The sequence below is a fragment of the Chiloscyllium plagiosum genome, chromosome 2, assembly GCF_004010195.1.
Source record: "Chiloscyllium plagiosum isolate BGI_BamShark_2017 chromosome 2, ASM401019v2, whole genome shotgun sequence".
NCBI lineage: Eukaryota > Metazoa > Chordata > Chondrichthyes > Orectolobiformes > Hemiscylliidae > Chiloscyllium > Chiloscyllium plagiosum.
The window spans coordinates 51,073,515-51,096,537 of NC_057711.1; the positions used below are offsets into that span (position 1 = coordinate 51,073,515).

The 23,023-nt window shown below is 37.7% G+C and overlaps 1 protein-coding gene across 1 annotated transcript in view; it reads right to left on the reverse strand.

The window, feature by feature from the left end:
- The window catches only part of kiaa0825 (KIAA0825 ortholog), a 403,994-nt gene that overhangs the window by 304,923 nt on the left and 76,048 nt on the right, over positions 1-23,023 (reverse strand). Inside the window, exons 8-11 of the mRNA XM_043709384.1 lie at positions 17,474-17,739; positions 14,689-14,839; positions 6,588-6,778; positions 1,678-1,860 (exon numbers count right to left, since the gene is read on the reverse strand). Of these exons, the coding sequence (XP_043565319.1) occupies positions 1,678-1,860; positions 6,588-6,778; positions 14,689-14,839; positions 17,474-17,739 (791 nt within the window). The remainder of the gene's footprint in view (positions 1-1,677; positions 1,861-6,587; positions 6,779-14,688; positions 14,840-17,473; positions 17,740-23,023) is intronic.

Here is a 23,023-nt window from a genome sequence, read left to right on the forward strand (position 1 = left end):
GTTTCCTCATTTCCCCTCCCCCACATTATCCCAGATCCAACTTCCTAACTCGGTGCCACTCTCTTGAATTGTCCTACCTGTCCATTTTCCTTCCTACCTATCCGCTCCACCCTCCACTCTGACTTATCACCATTACCCCAACCTTCATCTACCCATTGCACTCTCAGCAACCTTCTCCCCCAGCCCTACCCCCATCCCATTTATTTCTCCACTCCCTTGGGTCACAAGCCTCAACCCTGATGAAGGACTTTTGCCTGAAATGTTGATTCTTCTGCTCTTCGGATGCTGCCTGACTGTCTGTGCTTTTCCAGCACCATACTCTCGATTCTGATTTCCAGCATCTGCAGTCCTCACTCTCAGTCAAATATAGTCAAATTCTGGTCAAGCAGATTATATACTCTATGAATAACACTTGAAAATAATTATTTCTGAACATAAACCACTAAAACCGCTGAAAGGGTCAGCCCATTGTATGGTCAAATTGGCTTTAATAAGTTTAGTCTGCAAAGGACTTCTGTTCCAATTAAATGCAAGATCTCAATTTTTGATTAATTCTGTAGTTTCCATTGTTTATCTAAATTGAAAGGCTTGTTAGGCAAAATTTAAATCTTTACCTTAAATGATACTTCTCTACCAGAATGACAGGCCAATTTCAATGTTTTATGGAGTTAAACTATTGCAGTTTGGTTTAAGCAGGAGACAATATTATCGAAAAAATTCTAAGATTGGCTTGGAAGGAGACAGTGCCGGACAAACGTTGTTAAAGGAAGAGACAGCAACATCAAGGGCAAAATTGGTTGTTTATACCCTTGCTGGGTGAAGGAAACTAACATTTTAACCTAGAATACAGAGGGACATCTGTTTTGTGTGTTGGATATGAAACAGAATTCAAATGTGGATAAGAGGTTGCTGCAGTATAAAGATAATTAATTCCCTGTAAGATTTAGAGTTCTGCTTAAGTTAATAACTGAAGTGAATCTCTCCTTGTGTCACTCGAATAAAAAGATTTACAAATCTATACTTAGTCTGCGGCAGTTGATTATTTAAAATCTACAGCAGTTGATTATTTAAAAACAAAGTCAAAATGCTCAACCAAGAATTTACCAACATTCTCTTCGCATATTTTATATTGGCAAATTATATCTTCCAAAATGAAAATGCCATTAATATCTGGCAGTCAAACCAGTCAGGAACAGCTGTTTTTCCCTCAGTCTAATGCATTACTAGACAGGATGGGGTTCAAAAATAGAAAATCATGGTGCAATCAGACCAGACAATAATAGTTTTACTCAATCATTGAAAGATCTTCGGCTTCAACAAACATCTCAATCAGTTTAAACAGGCATTATTTTCCTTCCACAAATAAGAGTTGAATTGGAGATCAGATCTGAGGGGAAAAGTTCTCTCAGCACAACTGCTGCCACAGTGCCACCAGCTGTTGCATCTTGGAAGATTCTAAACAAGATTACTGCTATTATTCTTGAATTTCAGTGACTGAAACTTCATCTAAACTGCTCTCTAACTCAGACGATGACACACCAAACATTATGATCGCACTCTCAGAATTTGAATGCATAGGAGTCATCAACTCATAATCTGTTTCAGATGGAATTGTCAGTTTTTCATTAACCAATAATTTTTCCATCTGTTAATAAATGCATTTTAATACACACTTACTCATATACTTTCTCCAGGGGCGATGTTACAATAGCAAGAACAGCAAGTAGTGCATTACAATGGTTATGAATGGTAAGAATCCAGCGAGACTTATCCTCTGAAGGCTGAAGTAATTCTTCAGCTGAATGACAAACTGACCAAAGGAGATTCTCAGTGCACAGAAGTATGGCAATTATGTCAATTCTGTTGATAAACACAAATATAGTAATTGATAGTGTGTGAAAATACTTCAAAATCTGAACACATTACCACATCTTAAAGATACTATCTTCCAAAGAACCTATTAAAATACTGTTTCTTAAAAATGAATCATTAGCATTTTATGCACCCATATGTATATCAGTTATTCTATTTATAAGTGTAAAGGAACAATTGCTTCAGTTGCAATTCAGTATTGTGACTCTTGATAAAACCAAATAAAAAGTTGTACAAATGTTTTAATTTTCATCATCCATATTAAGTTTTGGGTGGGCTGTGAAATGGAGGTCCCAACTGTGCGGTTGAGTGGATGCACAAGACCCTGTGGTCCTCTCCAGAAGAGTGGGGAAATTAAGTCTGGTGTCCTGGCTAATAGTTATCGCTCAATATCATGGAAAAAAAAAATGTTGTCATCATTATCACATTGTTATTTGTGAGAGTTGGCTGTGTACAATTTGGTTCCACATTTCTTATATTAAAAGTACTTAATTGGTTGTGAAATGGTTTCAGATATCATAAAAAATTTATAAATGTAAAATTTTATTAGTGTATTTCTGTCTACTTCCAAAACCTTCTCCTTTCTTCTGCATCCTTCCTTACAATTTACCATGTCCTTTCATGTGGAATAACCAACTAACTTAAATATCACGTAACGATATATTTAAATCATTCACATTTAAAGAGAAGGCTCAAAATTTGATTTGATTTAATTTGATTTGATTTTATGTGATTTGAGGCAACCCTGTCATTACATCCTGCAATGCTAAAGAGATGAAAGAAAAAGATCAAACACGTCACAGAAATGTATAAAGGAGGCTTTATATTCTGAGGTCTTTGGGAAGAATTCTGAAGTAAAAAAGAAGATCCAAGCACCATTTTCACTGCATCAAAATATCCTTGTTTAAAATGTAAACAAGACAGTGGATAGGGTTGCAAATAGTAAAAGGTGAGGCAAGCAGAACAGATAAAAAGCAAAACAATAAATTTAGAATAGATACAGAGATGAACGCTACAGAATGGATGACGTGTGATATCTGAAAATTAGATGAAAGACAGAGATACAAATAAGGATTATAAATGAAGAACACAATTTCAGCAAAGGAAGCTCTTATTGATACTGGTGTTTAGATACAATCTGAGTTTAATAAAAAGATTCATAAGCATGATTCAATTAAAAATAACCTCCATAATAAACTCCTCACTGATACCTGATTTGAGAACAAACATATTCAGCTGGAGACTATTGCATAACCTTGATCCAAACATGGAAACAAAACTAAAATTGCAGAGGTGAAGTGTCATTATTGTCTTTGATATCAAGACAGAATCAATCAAATGTGGAAATACAGAGGCTGTGTAAACCAGAATTGTTGGATATAGTAGAAAAATTACCAGTGGCTGAAATCAAACTTGGCACTCTTTGTTGGAGGCCCATCATTGCAATACCAAGATATTATTATGGGAATTCCTAAGGGAAACATCCCTAGCCTGCTATCTTCAATGACATTCTATCCTACAATAAATTAGAAATGGGGTTGGTGATTGTCCAATGGCTTCATAAGCAATTCCTCAGATAATGAAGCAGTCATATTTGCTTGCAGCAAGACAAAATGCAGACTCCAGTTTACAACTGACAAGTATCATTTATGCACACAAAAGCTGTGTCATGGTCAACTTCACAAACAGAGGACTTAAACATGTTTTCATGGTATGATTATCTTCAAGATCCTTGTAATCAAGATTCTGACAGTGTCAGCATTGACCAAAAACTCAAAAAGGACCAGCCGTATAAATACCATGGCTGTTAGACCATGTCAAAGATGGAATTTTTTCCTCTGAGTAGTTCAGCTCCTGACCCCTCGAGGCAATCTATGGAGCATAGCAAGCATTTAAAAAATCTTGACCATGCACTTCGACATAACAAAACTAGAAGCTTATCACCACTCATAATAACACAGTCCACCTGGCCAACATCTAAAGCACTAACCTATACATCCATATCCCTCTGCAAGTAGTATAACAAGGTAAATGCATACATATTATCTACAGAATGATTTGCTGCAACTTGCCAAAGCTTTTTCAAAAGGACTAGCAAAACACCTTCATCACTCACAAAAGCAACATTTTTAGATGCATGATAACACTATCACTTCCAAATTTCCTTCCAGGTTGACACACATTACCATTTCTTCATTTTTGCTGGATCAAAATCCGAGAAATACTATGAACAGTATTATGGAGGCACAATGAGAAAATAGAAGCGTGAAGAGGAAGACCTATTACCATCTTTTTAAGGATTCAAGACATTACCAACCATTGTATGCATACTTTGCCTTTTATAGGCTTCAACTTTAAGGTCTCCATGTGCTGTGTGCACACAGTTTTGTCTAGGTTGGGTTTGCAAGCTGTAGACATGGAAATCTGTTGGTTTGCTGTAATGGCTAGTTCATAACTTGTAATGTGTTTTACTGTTTTAGGTAACTAAACCACTGGAGATACGCAGTCCCTGATGAGTGTTTGATTATTAGACGGTTATGTTTAATATTACATAATGAACAATGCTGATGAGGCTTGTTGTGCTTCAACAGTCAGGAAATAAGTTAATCTACAGGTGAAACATGTGGTTGGCAATCTTAAATCATGTTAAAGTGCATTAGAAAACTGTCGAGCCACAAGGAGGCCATAAAAAAGATGCAGATAGTTTAAGTGAGTGGCACAGATCTAGCAAAAGAAGCATAATTTTGATTTAATTTGATTTATTGTCACTTGTACTTTGATACAGTGAAAAGTTTTGTTTTGCATGCAGTACAGGCAGAACATGCTTTACAAAGTGCATTAGGGTGACAGAATGAAGAATACAATGTTATGGCTACAGAGAAATTGCACAAAGAGTGAGATCAACATTAAATTTAAAATTTGAGTAGACTATTCAGAAGTGTTATAACATTGAGGAGAAAGCTGTTTTTGAATCTGTTGTTACGTGTGTTTAAACTTTTGTACCTTTTGACCAACAGAAGACGTTAGAAGAAATTTTGACCAAGGTGGGAGAGGTCTTTGATTATGTTGGCTGCCTTCCCATGGCAGCAAAAAGTACAGAAGGAGTCAATAGATAGAAGGTTGGTTTGCTTGATGGACTGCGCTACGTTCATAATTCTCTGTAGTTTCTTATGCTCCTGGGCACAGAAGTTGCCATAACAAGCTGTATGCAGGAAAATGTGAAATTGTCCATATTGGCAGGAAGAAATTTAAATAAGCATACTCTCAAAATGGCGAAATTATGAGGCAGATGGTAGACAGGGGAAGAATGAATTAATCACAGAATCCCTACAGTGTGGATGCAGGCCATTCATTCCATCGAGTTCACACTGACCCTTGGCTAATTCACCTAGCCTACATTCCTGAAACTATGGGCAATTTAGCATGGCCAATCCCCCTAAACTGCACATCTTTGGACTGTGGGAGGAAACCTGAGCACCTGGACACAGAGAGAGTGTGCAAACTCCGTGCAAACAGTCACCGGACAGTGGAACCAACCCAGGTCTCTGGCGTTGTGAGGCAGCAGTGCTAATGACTGAGCTACCGTGCCACCCCAAATGGTACTGTAGGATGCAGGAGTGACATGAAATATGAGAACTGTTCCAAAAAGGAATCATAGTATATTTGAAACATTAATTCTGTTTAACTCGCTACAGATGCTGCCAGACTTGCTGAGTTTCTTCAGAACTTTTTATTTTTATTTATTGGGACAATTATTGTTTTTTCTTTATTTTTCTCATTTTTGGTTTGGAACTGTGAGCTGAAGTTGAAAATTGAATTGAACCGCAACAATGGTATGTTTGCATATTCTCCACATGAATCAATTATTTCTATCTTCCAGCATATATTCTAACACTGACCAAAGCTTCAGTAAAGTTATGGGTCCTAAGGAATACCCAAAATGAGATGAGAGCATGAGGAAAGTGAAGAGAAAGAGGAATTAAGAATGGAACAAATTAAAAATAAGCCATACAGCCCTCAAGTTGAGAGCTGTAGTTAAAAAAAAAAAATCAGAGGGCATTCTGAAAGAGAAAGTAACAAAAAAAAAGTTGCTGATAATATGAATCAGAGGAGTGGGTTAAGACTAGGAGCAAACAATCCAAAACCAGAGATACCTGGATGAAATAAGTTGGGTAATTATTGCTCAATTCAGTGATGAAACTAGAGGAATTGTATTTTAAAAAATGGGATAGTTGTGGCAGAATATGGAATACAACCTAGGTGAAAAATCAGGATGCAGATGGATAGGCCAATGATAACATCAATAACAGCTGTGAAGAAGGCACAGAAAAATGTACAACCTCGAAGACAGAACACAATAATAAAACTGTACATGTGTAGCCTCACAAACAACTTTATTAATCACAATGATGACAACCTAACTTCAGAAAGGGTAGAAAGAAGGAACTTGTAATACATGTAGTTATGGGAGTAATAAGGTGAGACAAGATAATACTATGAAATTTAGTATCGTGCTACATAGAGTTTTGGTGGAAAAAGCAGTTAAGAAATATAAGAAATAGAGGTGAGTGCTTTGTTAAGTTTCAGATAGTAAAGATTATATCAGTTCATCTGGCCTAACTTGGCACATTCTAGTGTGCTGCATAAAGATGGATAATGTATTTCAAATTTAATTCATACAAATTTATTTTTCATAATACTTACTTAAGACTTACCTTATCTGTGAAGTTCTGTTATATGTCGGATGAGACTGAGAGTATCTGCCAACAAAAATGGTTAAGGATTCACTCAATACCTCAGCTAGAAGCTCCTGGGCTAATCTAGAGGGCAGCACACTCCAGAGATCATAACGGAGAGCAGAGCAGTAGTAGTGCCACATTTGAATGGAGAAAGAACATCGCTCTCCCTGCGAAATTAATCAGTAAATAATAGAGCTCTAAGTTATCAGTTTAAAAAGTATCATTCCAATCTTCATAAACCTATCAGCAATCTAATATGAAAAGGAAATAGTTCTAAGCATGAATAGTTTCTGGACCACAGAGAAAATGAAACACATACGGACAAATTAATTTGCAAGCCTGTGAAAAACCCATCCAACATCAGCCAATAACATTCCTCTGAGGATCCTGATCCCAACCAAACGGGAGACTTTGGCATTCTGAGAATGTCAATGGCTCGTATTCCAGAGATCCAGTCTAACGCTCTGGGAAAATATGTTCAAAATTCCATTACGGAAGTTGAATTAAATTATGAATTAAATTAATAAACTACATAATAAACTACATAATTAATTTCAATGGTGATTATTAAGCCATTGTCAATTGCCATAAACCCCCGATCTGGTTCAATAATGTGCTTTGTCTGGTCTATCCTACTTCTGACTCCAGACTCTCAGTAATATGATTTACAGTTAAATGTCCTATGAAATGGTCTAGAAAGTAACTGTTTGTGAGGCTGCAAATGGTCTTAAGACACATTACGGCAATAACTTGGAACAAGAGTATGCCATCCAGCACTTTGAGCCTGCTCCACTATTTGATAATATCATGGCTGACCTGATTGTAACTTCAAGTCCACTTTCCTGTCAGTACTGAACCCTGATACTCTTTATTGATAAAAGGTTTATCTGATATAGCCTTGAATATATTCAATGACTCAATTTTCAACATGGGAAGAAAATTAAGCACACTAACAAATCTTTGAGAGAATAAAATTATCCTCATCTCAATCTTAAATAGCTGACCCCTAACTTTAAAACCGTGACCCTAAGTTATAAAGTAGCCCTCAAGTGCAAGCTTGTAAATTCACATTGTCAATTCCCCTCAGGATCTTGTTTGCATAGGATCCTCCCTCCTTCTAAACTCCAGTGAGTACAGATCTAACCTGCTCATATATTCCTTATAAGTTAACCCCTTCATCTCAAAAATCAGTCAAATGCACCTTTTCTGACCTGCTTCACTGCAACTATATCTCTTCTTAAGAGACTGAAACTGTACACACTACTTAAGGTGCAGTCCAAGGCCCTCTGCAGTTGTAGCAACACTTCCCTACTTTAATACTCCATTCCCATTTCAATATATGCAAACTTATCCCTTGTCACTTCCAGAACCTGTATAGAGTAATAGCTGTTCTTGATTCATGTACCATGACTATGATTCCTCTTTTTCACAGAGTCCTACAATCTTTCTTCATTCAAATAATATATTATTTTTCTACCTCATGCCAAATGCAACAAGCTCAGATGTTCCTAGATTTTACTCCATCGACCAAAGTTTTGCCCACTCATTTAACCTGTCTAAGCCCCTTTGTGGACTCTTATATCTCTTGACCACATATTTTTCTATTTGTTTTTTGTCATCAGCAACTTTAGCTGAGTGGTTCCTTCAGCCAACTCATTGATATGGATGGGAGAGTTTAGAACCAAGCACTAATCCACTAGGAATGGCCTGGCAATTTGAAAATGATCCATTGATTTGTACTTTTTTTGCTTCCTGTTAGTTAATCAATCCTCAGCTTAAACAAATATGTCACCCCATACACCATTAGTTCTTACTTTTGTATGGCAATCTTCAATATGACACCTATTGCTAAGAAGGTAGCTTATATTTAATACTGCACAAAAGACTTAAGTTTTGAAGTGTTATGTGGAAAAGGAATTTATTTAAATTTTTCTGGACAAACCTGCAATAGTAGTTTTTTTTGAAGGAGATAATGGAAAGTTCAATGCAGACATGACAGGTATTTTTTAAACTGGACTTCTTAGGAATCACATGACTGGTGATAACTGCTCGCTTTGCTATAGGCCCCGCTGGGCTGGTTTTGATAGTGACTGACTTAAAGAGATCCTTGTCTTATCTGGCTCCGTTCAAAGAACAAGCTAATTTCGAGAGAAACCTATCAAAAACAAGTTGCCCAGCTGATCCTTTTCACTCCTGAAAAGAAAACCCTTTTATTGAGAACAGGGAAACTCTATTTGTCGGTTTGAAAGAGTGGTTAAAGGAATCTCAACATTTTATAAGCCACCTGGCCTCCAGAACTTTAGAAACAACTGGGCAGTCGAAAAGTGTGGTGCTGGAAAAGCACAGCTGGCCCAGCAGCATCCAAGGAGCAGGAGAATCAAGCTATAGGGAGAGGCTGAACAGGTTGGGACTGTTTTCCCTGGAGCGTCGGAGGCTAAAGGGTGACCTTATAGAGGTCTACAAAATTATGAGGGGCATGGATAGGGTAAATAAGCAAAGTCTTTTTCCCGGGGTCAGGGAGTCCAGAACGAGACGACATAGGTTTAAGGTGAGAGGGGAAAGATATAAAAGAGACCTAAGGCGTAACTTAGGGTGGTACGTGTATGGAATGAGCTGCCAGAGGAAGTGGTGGAGGCTAGTACAATTGCAACATTTAAGAGGCATTTGGATGGGTATATGAATAGAAAGGGTTTGGAGGGATATGGGCCGGGTGCTGGCAGGTGGGACGAGATTGGGTTGGGATATCTGGTCGGCATGGACGGGTTGGACCGAAGGGTCTGTTTCCATGCTGTAATCTCTATGATTCTATAAGACCAAAACAATGATTCCCCTGCTCCTCGGATGCTGCCTGACTGGCTGTGCTATTCTAGCACCGCAGTCTTCGACTCTGATTGCCAGCATCTGCCATCCTCACTTTCTCCTGGGTATGGTTAGCAACTTGACTACACACCCCAGCATATCAGAGCAGCAGACACTGAAACATGCTACATTTTATTCTTTTCCCTTCAAGAATAGTTCTTTGACCAAAGTTATTTATTTCCAGAAAGCCATTCTCTGCAGAAAAATCTTTTTTTTAAAATCTCTTTCCTGTTGAATATGTGGTTATGGGTATATTTTGGGAATATTCGGAGAGTTAAAGCATTAATATTTTTATATTACTGATTGTGAATGTCAACAAATTATTGCATCTTTTTGAATAAGTTAAACCTACAATTGTGTTTCTTAAGAAACCTGGTTGGAAGATTTTGTTTGTGCTTAAATCCTGATATATGGAGGGCATTTGATGGTCTTTTGAAAGATGGGCAAAGTATTTTTATTTTATGTTGCGACTCACGGAATAGTAGGACTACAGCAACAGTGCATTTCTCCAGTTTCTGCGATAATATTATTAAATGTCTTTTGCAAATCCAAGTAGACATCTATAGGTTCCCATTTTCTCATTTTGTTTGCTATTTCCTCAAAGGACTCTAATGAATCAGTCAAAAAAGATTTCTCTTTTAAAAATACTGGCCCTGTTTTATTTTATTTTTTAAATGTTCTACCCCTTCCTCGTCAATAATGCATTCCAGCCTGTCGCCAATCACAGGTGTTTGTATAGCTTCCCGCTTTTTGTCTCCTTCTTTTCTTGAATAGAAATGTTATATTTGGAATTTTCTAAGCCAATGGGACCTTTCCAGAATCTGCAAAATTTGGTAAGTTTAGAACCAATGCATTTACTGACTCTGCAGCCAGTATCTCATGAATTGAAACCACAATTATGATTTTAAGTCATCTGCACACACAGCCCTGTTGCAAGTCTTATGTTCACACTTTACAACTTGCACATACTGTCAGCTTTTCAACTTGTCCATCCGACAAGAAAAGCTGATGCCCATTTTGAGGAACTGGTCCAGTACTAACCAATGGAGCGATAGACACATCCGCAGATTAACGGCAAGAAAGGTAAAAAGCATGGGTGCACAGTGTCAATTAGCTCAGTTGGGTGGACAGCTTAATTGTGACACAGAGTGATGCCAACAGCAAGGGTTGAATTCCCACATCGACTGTGGTTACTATGAAAGTTCTATCTTCTCAACCTCTTACTCTAATGAGAGAGCAGCCCAATGGTCCAATAGTAATATGGTGTCTGTCCCTTTACTAGAAAAGTAAAATTATAAAATAGCTGGTAGAGGAAGTTAAACAATAAATGATCTATCTGTGGGCCTTTTAATTGAAACATGATCTCTGAAATCCATTGTATTTTGGTTTTAGGAATTAGAATAGTTCAAGAAGTTTAAAAGAGCTTTATTTTCTTCATTCATAGGACATGGTTAGCCAGCATTTATTGCTCATCCCTAGCTGCCCTTGGTGGTGAGCTGTCTTCTTTATCCACTGCGGTCCATGTGCTGTAGGGTCATCCACAATGCCATGGGGGAGATTATTACAGGATTTTGACTCAACAACAGTGAAGGAACACTGATATATGTCCATGTCAAGATGGTGAGTGGCTTGGTGGGAAATTTGCAGGGTTGGTGTTCCCATGTACCTGATGCCCTTGACCTTCTAAATGGAAGTGATGGAAGATTTGGAAGGTACTACCTAAGGATCTTTGGTGAATTTCTGCAGTGCATCTTGTAAACAGTACACACTGCTGTCACTGAGCATCAGTAGTGAAGGGAGTGAATGTTTGTGGATGTGGTGCCAATCAAGTGGGCTACTTTGTCCTGCTGTCAAGCTTTTTGAGTCTTGTTGGAGCTGCACCCATTCAAGCAAGTGGGAGAATTCCATCACACTCCTGGCTTGTGCCTTGTAGACGGTGGACTGGCTTTAGTGAGTCAGGAGATGAGTTACTCTCTACAGTATTCCTAGCTTCTGGCCCGCTCTTGAAGTCACTGCATTTATGTGGCAAGTCCTGCTGAGTTTCTGGTCAATGGTAACTCCAAGGATGTTGATACTGGATGATTCAGTGATGAAAACACCATCAAATGTCAAGGAGTGGTGGTTGAGCTGTCTCTCAATGGTCATGGTCATTGCATGGCATTTGTGTGATGAAAATGTTACTTGCCACTTGTAAACCTATTTGGTAAATCGTGAAGGGTTGAAAAATCAATTTTCTTCAGATCAAAGAGAAACTTAAAATAAGGGGTAACTAACTTGAATTTATGTAAGAACATCACAGTCACCTCATTCAAGGAATTTGAATTGAATAAAAATCTTTAATTAATACTCTAATGATGACCATAAATCATTGTCAATTTCGTAAAAACCCATTTTTACCTGGTCTAGTTAACACGTGACTCTAGATCCACAGCCATGTTGGCTCTTAACTGTCCTCTGGGCAATTAGGGATGGGTAATAAATACTAGCCTAGCCAATGAAGCTATCATCCTATGAATGAATAAAAAAAGTTTTTTGCAGTGAGACCAAAGAACCATAAGAAATAGAAATAGGAGTCGACTATTCAGCCCTTCTAGCCTGGTCTGCTATTCAATAAGATCCTGGCTGATCCAACATTCCTCACATTCACTTTTCTGCCTTTTCCCTGTAATCTTTGATTTCCCTTACTGATTAAGAATCTATCTCAGCCTCAAATGAACAAAAAGGATTCTGGCTCCATTGGTCTCTGTGGCAAGGACTTCAAAAGACTCTTAATCCTCCGAAAGAAGAAATTCCTCCTCACTTCAGACTTAAATTAGTGCCCCTTTATTCTGAGAGTACACCCTCTTGTCCTAGACGCTCGCTTAAGAGGAATCATACTTTTAGCATTTACACTGCCAAACCCATTAAGAATCCAATCTATTTCAAAGAGATCACTTCTCATTCTTCTGAATTCCAGTGAGTGAAGTCCCGACCTGTTTAGCCCTTGCTCATAACACAATTCCTCCATACCAGAGATCATCCTAATGAACATTCTTGGAATTGTCTCCAATGAACGAATATCATTCCCTAAACAAATGGACCAAAACTGCTCTTAGTGCTCTTACTAGCACTTTGTACAGTTGCAGTAAGACTTTGCTACTGTTATATTTCAACTCCCTTGAATTAGGAGCCAACATTTAATTAGCCTTCCTGATTACCTGCTGCATCTATGTGTTAGCTTTCTGTGTTTCTGGAACAAGTTCCCCAAAGTGGGGAGTGGTTAGCTCAGTTGGTTGGATAGCTGATTTACAATGCAGAGTGATCCAATAGCATGACTTCAATTGTTACACAAGCTGAGATCACCATGCAGAATTCTTCTTCTCAACCTCTCTCCCTCACCTGAGGTAAGGTGACCCTCATATTAACCCACCACCAGTTGTATGTTTCTCTCTCTAATGAGCTAGCAGCCCTACGATCTGATAAGCTTAAGGTGATTTTATCATTAACTGACCCCCAAGTCACTGTGTTGCAGCTTTTCCCTATTTAAATAACACTTCTCCTTTATTTTCCTTTCAAAATGAACATTTTCTTGCATTATACTCCATTTTCCAAATTTGTGCTCACTTACTTAGCCTATCAATAGCTGTGAACATTTCGTATCTCTTTCGCAACTTGCCTTTCCACTTATTTTTGTGTCTTCCTCAAAATTGGCTACAGTATATTTGCTTCCATCATCCAAGTCATTAATATATATTGTAAAGAGTTGTGTTCCCAACACTGACCCCTAAGGAAATCCCCTGGTTACAGTTGCCAACCTGAAAAAGAATCCCTTATACCCACTTGCTGTTTCATGCCAATTCGCAAATTCTCTATCCATAACAATATACTAACTGCAAGGCCATGGACTCTTACCTTATGATGTTCAACATATCTACTGGTTCTCTTCCATTCACTTTAGTTGAGACTTCCAAGAAATACTCCAATAAATTAGTCAGACAATTCCCATTTCATGAAGCCATGCTGATTCTGCTTTATTAGTCATGTTTTTCCAAAAATGCTGCTATTCCTTCCCTAATAATTGATTCCAATTTGATGTTAGGCTAATTGGTCTAATTGCTTTTTGCCTCCTCCCTTTCCAAACAGGGATATTGTAATGGCAGTCTTCCAGAAAATTACAACAAATGGGCTGCCAGAGGGAGTAGTGGAGGCTCGAACAATTGTGACATTTAAAAGGCATCTGGCTGGGTATATGAACAGGAGGGGTTGGAGGGCTATGGGCTGGGTGCTGGCAGGTTGGACTAGATCGGGTTGGGATATCTGGTTGGCATGGACGAGTTGAACTGAAGTGTCTGTTTCCATGCTGTCATTCTCTATGATTCTAATGCATTCTCTATTTCTGTAACTACTTCTTTTAAGATCCTCTGGTGCAAACCATCAGAGCCAGGGACTTATCTGCCTTTAGCCACATGAGCTTGTCAAATACCACTTCTCTAGTGATGTTGATTCTTCCTTCATATTCTAAAGGGATGTTCGAAGTATCTTTCAGTATAAAGACAGATGCAAAATATTTGTTTAATTCCTCTGCCATTTTCTTGTTCTCTAAAAGCATCTACTCAGATCCATTTTCTAAGTGGCCTATGTTCACTTTGACTTCTCTCCTCCTCTTTCAGCTGACCTACCAGAGAGGAAGCGATGCCCATTTCAGTGGCCACTGCCAAAGTTATACTCCAGAATGGAAGATTTTACCCCTTATAATTAATCTAAAGGAAGCTCTTCAAAGTAAACAGAACATATGACTGCTTCAATTTCACTATAGGTTCATTCCTTTCAATTTTACTTCTGTTCAATTGTCAATTCACACCTGATCATTCAAATCTGCATCTTTAGTAATGACTTGGCCAACCAAAATTGGGTGAAAACAACACCTTTCCACCTAATTATTTTAAAATCCACCAATCACTATTCTAATCTAAATTGTGCCAAAACTGGAGAACAATGTGCACAGAAAAGATTATAAATCTGTTAAAACACTCTCCCCCAAAAAATCCATTATTATTTAGAGAGACATTAACGCCACATTAATCTACCATATGCTATACTGCATTGCAGTGCTGAAGGTAATACCGTCTTTTCAATTAGATTTGATTTTTGTTTTCCCATTCAACAGATACAGTTAAAATACAATTAGAACAAAACTACTGTAATAAGTGAGAAACTAAAAGCTACTGAATTAATTTACCTCATAAAAAGATTTGGAATCATCCCAGTGGTGGCTCTGTGCATCTTGGATAATGCTTGTAGCACAGACTGTTATGCAGTAATTGGTCACTCGAAGCTGAATCACTCTGATGAATTCTTGATACTGCTGAATTGGCAAGAATAACAGCCTACTTTAAAAAAATGATCAAAGAAACAGAGATTTAAGGTTTTAGCATAAGAAGACATAAGATCTCAGTGCTACAAATGATTCTGATCATTAGATACTCATCACTCATTTCCTCACTATACTCCTACTAGGGCAAAGAATAGTGTTCAAATGACTTATGAACAGTTCCTTGTTTGAAACACATTGAACTATAATCATATTACTGACAAATTTAAGTTCTCTTCTCACCAAAATAGTGATATCAAAGTAATATATACCATTTGCAATAGTTTGCTTTAATATTTTGGCCATGGTATAAATGATGACACACAAAAACTTCAATCTTATTTCTGTCTTTTTTTAGTTGTAGATAAAGTTAGTACTGATAGTAAATAAGCAGCACTGATTACGCTTTTCTTATGAAGCAGACATCACTGTAAATGGACGTTTTGTGGTGCAGTGGGTAGCATCCCTGCCTCTGCGGCAGAAGCCTTCGGTTTAAGTCCTACCCAGGACGTGATGGTTGAGTCAGGCTCTTTCTTTGTATTCATTCACAGGATGTGGGCATCAATGGCTAGGCCAGCATTTATTACCCATCTCTAATTACCCAAAGGGCAGTTAAGAATCAACCACATTGCTTTAGATTTGGAGTCACATGTAGCCAGACCAGATAAGAATGGCAGTTTCCTTTCCTAATGGACATTACCGAACCAGATAGATTTTTCCTGAAAAAAGATTCATAGTCACCATTAAACTCTTAATTCCAGATATTCATTGAATTCAGATTCCACAATCTGCTGTGGCAGGACTTGAACCTGTGTTTCCAGAACACTGCCAGGATCTTTGGATTAATAGCCCACCATTAGCCATTGCCTCCTCATTTGTAACATAAGAAACAGGAGCAAAAGGAAGCCATTATTCAAAAAACAGAGTTCGACAGAAAATAGGGAATTCAGACCAGTGTTGGCTTTGTAAAGGGAAATCATGTTTGACTAAACTAATGGAGTTCTAAGAGGAGGTAACAGCTGCTAAGGAATCGGTAGACATTTGGGTTTCCAAAAGCCATTTGATAAAGTACCATATTAAAGATTATTACAGAAAATAAAAATTCATGGTGTAGGCAATAGGCATGGACAGAAGATGGCTGGCTATCAGGAAGGAAACAGTAAGCGTATATGGATCTTTTCACATTGATAAGATGTAACAAATGATGTGTAATCAGAATTGGTACTGCGATCTCAACTGTTTACCATTTATATGTGAGTTAGATTAAGGGATAGAAGATATATTTGCCAAATTTACTGATGACACAAAGATAAGGAGGAAAGTAAGTTGTAAAGAGGACACAGAGAAGGGTACAAAAATATATTATTAGGTTAAGTGTGTAACAAACATCTGGTAAATGGAATATAATGTGGGAAAATGTAATATTGTCCACTTCGGTAGGAAGAATAAAGAAGAAGTGTATTATCTAGACCTTGAAAGATTGTGTCGCTCTGAGATGAAGACAAATCTGGGTGCCCTCATGCCTGATTTAGATAACCTAATGGAATGTTGTCATTTATCGTGAGGGGAATTATATATATAAGCAAGGAGATTATGCTTCAATTTAGTTACAATAGGCACGAGTGAGGTTACATCTGAAGTACTGTGCACAATGCTAAAGTTATGTTATTAAAGGAAGAATACAAATATTTTGTGGCAGTTCTGAGAAAGTTTACTAGACTTATACCTAGAAAGGAATTGGGGTGGTGCTGTTGTCTTATGCAAAAACATTGAAAATGCTAGACTTGTACTAGAGGAGTAAGGTGTCTTCATTGAAAAATAAAAGACCCTGAGCAGTCTTGACAGGGTAAACATGGAAAGGATACTTCTCTAATGGGAGAACTGTCAAGAGTTAGGGGGTCACTGTTTAAAAATAAACTGTCACCCATTTAAAACAGAGATTAAGTGATTTTTCTTCCCTGAGGGTCTTTAGAATTCTCTTTCTTAAAAAGTGGTGGAAGCAGAGTCCTTGAATATTTTAAAGCATAGGCAGATAGATTCTTAAGCATGGGGATGAAAAGTTATCAGAAGTTGACAGGAATGTGGATTTGAGGTTACAATCAGATCAGCCATGATTATATTGAATGGCAAAGCATGCTCAAGGGCTGATTGGCCTACTCCTGATCCTAATTTGTGTCTTGTACTTTAGAACTAAAGTAATCTCTCACTATACTCCGAATGCTCTCATTATTTAAAAAGCTATCTCAATATGTTTTCAACATCCTGTCCTCCTTAAAAGTTATGTGCCCTTGTATTTTGAGATCCTAGCTTTGACTTTGCATTCACATTTTTGTAATGACATAAATCAGGTCTATAAACAGGTTGAATATGAACTTGCAGGTCTTTCTAATACACACCAATGGTGAACAATGACAATGGTCCTGGTCAGCTATGTAATAGAAAGAAAGTTGGAGCCTCTATTGTTAACATCCATTATCTCCAAACTACAACATGCATGTCCAAAGACATGGAGCCACACAAACTCAAGACTCCTTGAATGAATATACTAGCATCAGATATTATCAGATGCTTTTTCATAACTATGAAACACTAATTTATTTTCACTATTTGTACTTGCATTTGCAATTTAATTGATGAAGTGCAGAGGACTTACTTTGTGTTCAACTCTTTCAGTAAATTCTCATACTTGGTTAAGTAATTATGGATGAATATTGCAGTGGAAAGGATTATATAGAGATTTTGTACTGGAACCTTGGAAGGGACCTCTTTACTTCTCTCTTCAAGTCGAGATAGCAGATCTGTTGCCACTTTAGAACAGCCATCCAAAAATGCTTCTCTAATTTCCTGTAGAAAGCTCTCACTGCTTGCCAGGGCTAATGGAAGCAAGCTGTCAAGTTCTTCCATGATATCAAAACAAAACTAGAGAAGAATAAATGCAGTATTATGTTACTTGATGCCTGACATAACAACATCATTGATATACTTCCGTAACACATTCTTGAATCAAGAAAATTATGCAATCCAATAATGTACAAGTACTGTGACATAATATACATGGCTACAGATATCATATACATGGACTACAGTAAGGCGTTTGATAAAGTTCCCCATAGTAGGTTGATGGAGAAAGTGAAGTTGCATGGGGTCCAGTGTTTACTAGCTAGATGGATAGAGAACTAGCTGGGCAGCAGGAGACAGACAGTAGTAGTGGAAGGGAGTTTCTCAAAATGGAGAACTGTGACTAGTGGTGTTTCACAGGGATTCGTGCTGGGACCACTGTTGTTTGTGATACACATAAAAGATCTGGAGGAATGTATAGATGGTCTGATTAGCAAGTTTGCAGATGAAACTAAGATTGGTGGAGTAGCAAGTAGTGAAGGGGACTGTCAGAGAATGCAGCAGAATAAAGATAGGTTGAAGAGTTGGGCAGAGAAATGGCAGATGGAGTTCAATCCGGGCAAATGCGAGATGATGCATTTTGGAAGATCCAAATCAAGAGCGAATTATAATGGAAAAGCCTTGAGGAAAATTGATGAACAGAGAGATCTGGGTGTTCAGGTCCATTATACCCTGAAGGTAGCAACACAGATTGTTAGAGTGGTCAAGAAGGCATACGGCATGCTTTCCTTCGTTGGTAGGTCATGTTACAGCTGTATAGGACTTTGATTCAGCTACATTTGGAATACTGCCTACAGTTCTTGTCACCACATTACCAAAAGGTTGTGGATACTTTGAAGAAGTTGCAGAGGAGGTTCACACAATGTTTCCGGGTATGGAGGGCGTTAGCTATGAAGAGAGATCGAATAGATTAGAATTATTTTCATTAGAAAATTGGAGGTTGAGGGGGATTGTGGTCTACAGAACCATGAGAGGTATCGACAGGGTGGATAGCAAGAAGCTTTTACCAGAGTGGGGAACTTAATTACTGAGTGGTCATGAGCTCAAGGTGAAAGGGGAAAAGTTTAAGGGAGGTATGTGTGGAAAGTTCTTTTCGCAGAGTGTGGTGGGTGCCTGGAACGCATTGCCAGTGGAGGTGATCGAAGTGGGCATGATAGCATCATTTAAGATGTGTCTAGACAGGTACACAAATGAACAAGCAGCAGAGGGATGCAGATCCTTAGAAAATAGGCAACAGGTTGATATAGAGAATCTGGATCGCTGCAGGCTTGGATGGCTGAAGGGCCATTCCTGTGCTGTCATTTTCTTTGTTTGTTCTAACAGATTGACTTACTTCTGTACATTTTCTTAAAATAGAAAAACTTAATATTCTATTTCCATGCACACACTTTTATAATACAAATAGTTCTGAAATTGCTCAATAGTCACTTTGAAGAACACATCAATTTCAAGTAAGTGTCGAGTTTTTTTATACAAGTTATTGTGAAAATCATTATTTTAATTATGTTAGATTACAAAATACCATTTTTGTATTTTAAAGTTTGATTTATAACTAACATGCATGTAATAAATAATGTCTGATACAATTACAACTGAATTTTTAACTTGCATTAATGTTTTGAATACTGGCTATCAATTTAATATCCATATCATAAATCAGACAACACCAAGATATGAAATCACACAGATACTGAGGCTCAGAAGCATCATGATAAGGAGCAACAAAGGAAAGGTGTATACTACTATCAGTAACTGTAGACACAGTTCACATCTTTGCATGTTTGGATCAATCAGGTCTGAAATCATCATGGCAGAACTCAAACAGTAGAGAGAAAACCTTTTTCAAGCAGCTAGTAGATAAGCTTTGAAATGGATTGCAGAAATGTGTGGTGGAGGGAAATTCAACTGAAATATTCAAAATAGAATTAGGCTGCTGATGAAAAGGAAAAATGTATAGGGAACTTGCAGTGAGAGGGGTAGGATGCAGACATCAAGGTCCAATTTGGTACCAATGGCATAAGTAGAACTAAGAAAAAGGTTCTTTTGAGAGAGTATGAGAAATTAGGTGCTTATAATGCAGAACCTCAAAGGAGCATGTTCTGAGGCATAAGGTAATAGAATTAGAGCAGTGAAAGCTTGAGCAGTCAAAAACTGGTGTTGGAGAAGTGGGTTCTGATCGTGAGGCACGAGTACAATATTGGGAAAATTGGGATTTACACTTTTGGGGTGGACTACATCTGTACCATGCTGGGACTGGTGTTCTCATGAGCCACATATTTGAGAAGTAGAGTACCAAAGTAAACAAGTGAGGCAAGGGATCAAGCTTGGTCAAATATAACAAATCAAGGAATGGAGTCAAGGCAGGATAGCAAAATACAAACATAGAAAATTAAGATCAGAAAATAGCTGGAAGGGACAGGCAGTAAAGCTTAAGAATATATCAGCAGTAAAGACGAGATGCTGCAAAGATCGAGAATAAACAAGATTAAAGGCTGTCCATCTGAATTTGCATAGCATGAAAAACAAAGTTAATGAAGTGATTGCACACATTAAACTGAATAAATATGATAGCTAGTGCACAGTCAAGGACTGGGATCTGAATTTTAATTAATATATGACATTCAAAATGAATAGGACACTAGATAAAGACAAAGAGGTAGCACTCCTAATAAAAGATCATATTAGTGCAATAGTTAGCAATAACTGGGAATTTGTGTTGCAGACGTTTCGTCCCCTGTCTAGGTGACATCCTCAGTGCTTGGGAGCCTCCTGTGAAGCACTTCTGTGATGTTTCCTCAGGCATTTATAGTGGTTTGTCTCTGCCGCTTCCGGTTGTCAGTTCCAGCTGTCCGTTGCAGTGGTCGGTATATTGGGTCCAGGTCGATGTGCTTATTGATTGAATCTGTAGATGAATGCCATGCCTCTAGGAATTCCCTGGCTGTTCTCTGTTTGGCTTGTCCTATAATATTAGTGTTGTCCTATAATAATAGTATAATAGGGACAACACTACTATTATCGGACAAGCCAAACAGAGAACAGCCAGGGAATTCCTAGAGGCATGGCACTCATCCACAGATTCAATCAATAAGCACACCGACCTGGACCCAATATACCGACCACTGCAACGGACAGCTGGAACTGACAACCGGAAGCGGCAGAGACAAACCACTATAAATGCCTGAGAAAACATCACAGAAGTGCTTCACAGGAGGCTACCAAGCACTGAGGATGTCACCTAGACAAGGGACGAAACGTCTGCAACACAAATTCCCAGCTCGGCGAACAGAACCACAACAACGAGCACCCGAGCTACAAATCTTCTCACAAACTTTGAAGTTAGCAATAACCTTGGTTCAGGAGATCAGATTGTAGAATCTGTTTGGGTAGTGATGAGGGATGTTAGGGGAAAGAGGTCACTTGTGGGGGTAACCTCTAGGGCCCCAAACACTAAACACAATGTACAATAAGTCCTGCAAAAAGAAATATTGAAATATCACAAGAAAGTGTGTGATAAAAGGTTGGCAATAATAATATGTGATCACAATCTATATATAAACTAGAAATATCAGATTTATAATGTTAAAAATCACACAACACCAGGTTATAGTCCAACAGGTTTAATTGGAAGCACACTAGCTTTCGGAGCGACGCTCCTTCATCAGGAGATAGTCGCTTCGAAAGCTAGTGTGCTTCCAATTAAACCTGTTGGACTATAACCTGGTGTTGTGTGATTTTTAACTTTGTACACCCCAGTTCAATACTGGCATCTCCAAATCAGATTTATAATAGCAGGCTTTGATGAGGAGTTCACAGAATGTTTTTAAGAAAACCAGAGAGTATGCTATACTAGACTTGGTATTGTTTAATCTGGCAGGATTAAATAATGATTAATAATAAAGAAACCCCTAAGTAGCAGTAATCACAATATGATTGAATTGTACACCAGTTTGAAAAGAAGAAGAGTGGGTCTAAAACTAGTATTTTAACCTGAAAAAAAGAAAAATTATGTGCACATGTAAGCTGAGCTAGCTGACATGACCAACACCTCAATAGTAGTTGTTTCAGAATTACTCACCATGCCATGTGCTGTTGAAATCAGGAATAAGATAATAGACTGAATAAATGCACAGAAGTGTAGTGTCGATGGGAAGGATTTATATTCTTGAGGCTGCAAATATGGGACCTTGTTGACCTGTATGGGTTCACACCAATCGAATAAACTAGTACAGTGGGAAAGGTCTGAACTAGAATTATAGGCAGACGTAAACTGAATGGGGAGACATGAGTGAAGGAGAAAAGATGGAAATAAGTGACAGAAAAATTGAGAACAAAAACGGAAAGCAGAGGAAATGAAGGCTGGCAGCAAATATTGATGGAATTTAAAGAAAATGTAAAAAGAATCAAAAAGACAATGTTATGTCAGTTATATATTTATTTTGATATCAATTATTTTGGATTTTTGATGTTGAACGAGTGCTGCTTAACATTTTCTCTATCTTAAAAAAGGATTTAATAACTAGCTTATAAGTATTTCTGTAGTTATGATGATCTCTTTTAAAGCATAATATTGGAGAGGGGGGCTTCCTGGTAAACAATGGTTTTTTTATTGCATTAGGAGAATTTAAAAGAAAAAAAACAAGGTGTATTTTCTAGATTTTCAGATAGATGGAACTTTCTGAGCACAGGAGAAACTCAAGCATTTTGAAAAAAACACTTTTTAGTTTAGGTCTGGGCAGCTCTGCAGCATTCTTGGCTGAAGCTGGATGTGTAAAACAACTGCCACTGAAAAAGGGAGGTAGTTTAGGACTAGAAATAAAGAGGTTAACGTAGTGCAAGGAGTTTAGTTTAGAAGTTCCATACCAGAAGTGTTTGGTCAAAACCCTGACAGGTTATGTGAAGCTGAGAAAATTTGAGCTCAGATACATGAGAAATCAAGAAAAAAGCTATCAGATTCTAAAGTTCAGGAATTAAAACTGCAGCTAAGTCAAACTCGACGTGGGATAGGTAAGGGAATTCTCTCTGGTGTTTGAGTAATGTAATGGGATACTGTTGGGATTAATGGAATTCTATTTTAACTATGTTTTGAAATCCTTAAACATGTATTGTATATAAATAATTTGGTTTGTCCAATTTTTATGTTAACTTATTTTTCATAATGAGCTTCTCTTTTATTGTTAAAAACCAAACTTGCTGCACTGCATCTTTGTATTTCAATGAAAGACTGCCTCGACAATACCTAAACAAAATCTATCAAGCTATATTTCAGTCTGGGATCTGACATGTCCTGAAACAATATTAACTGGTC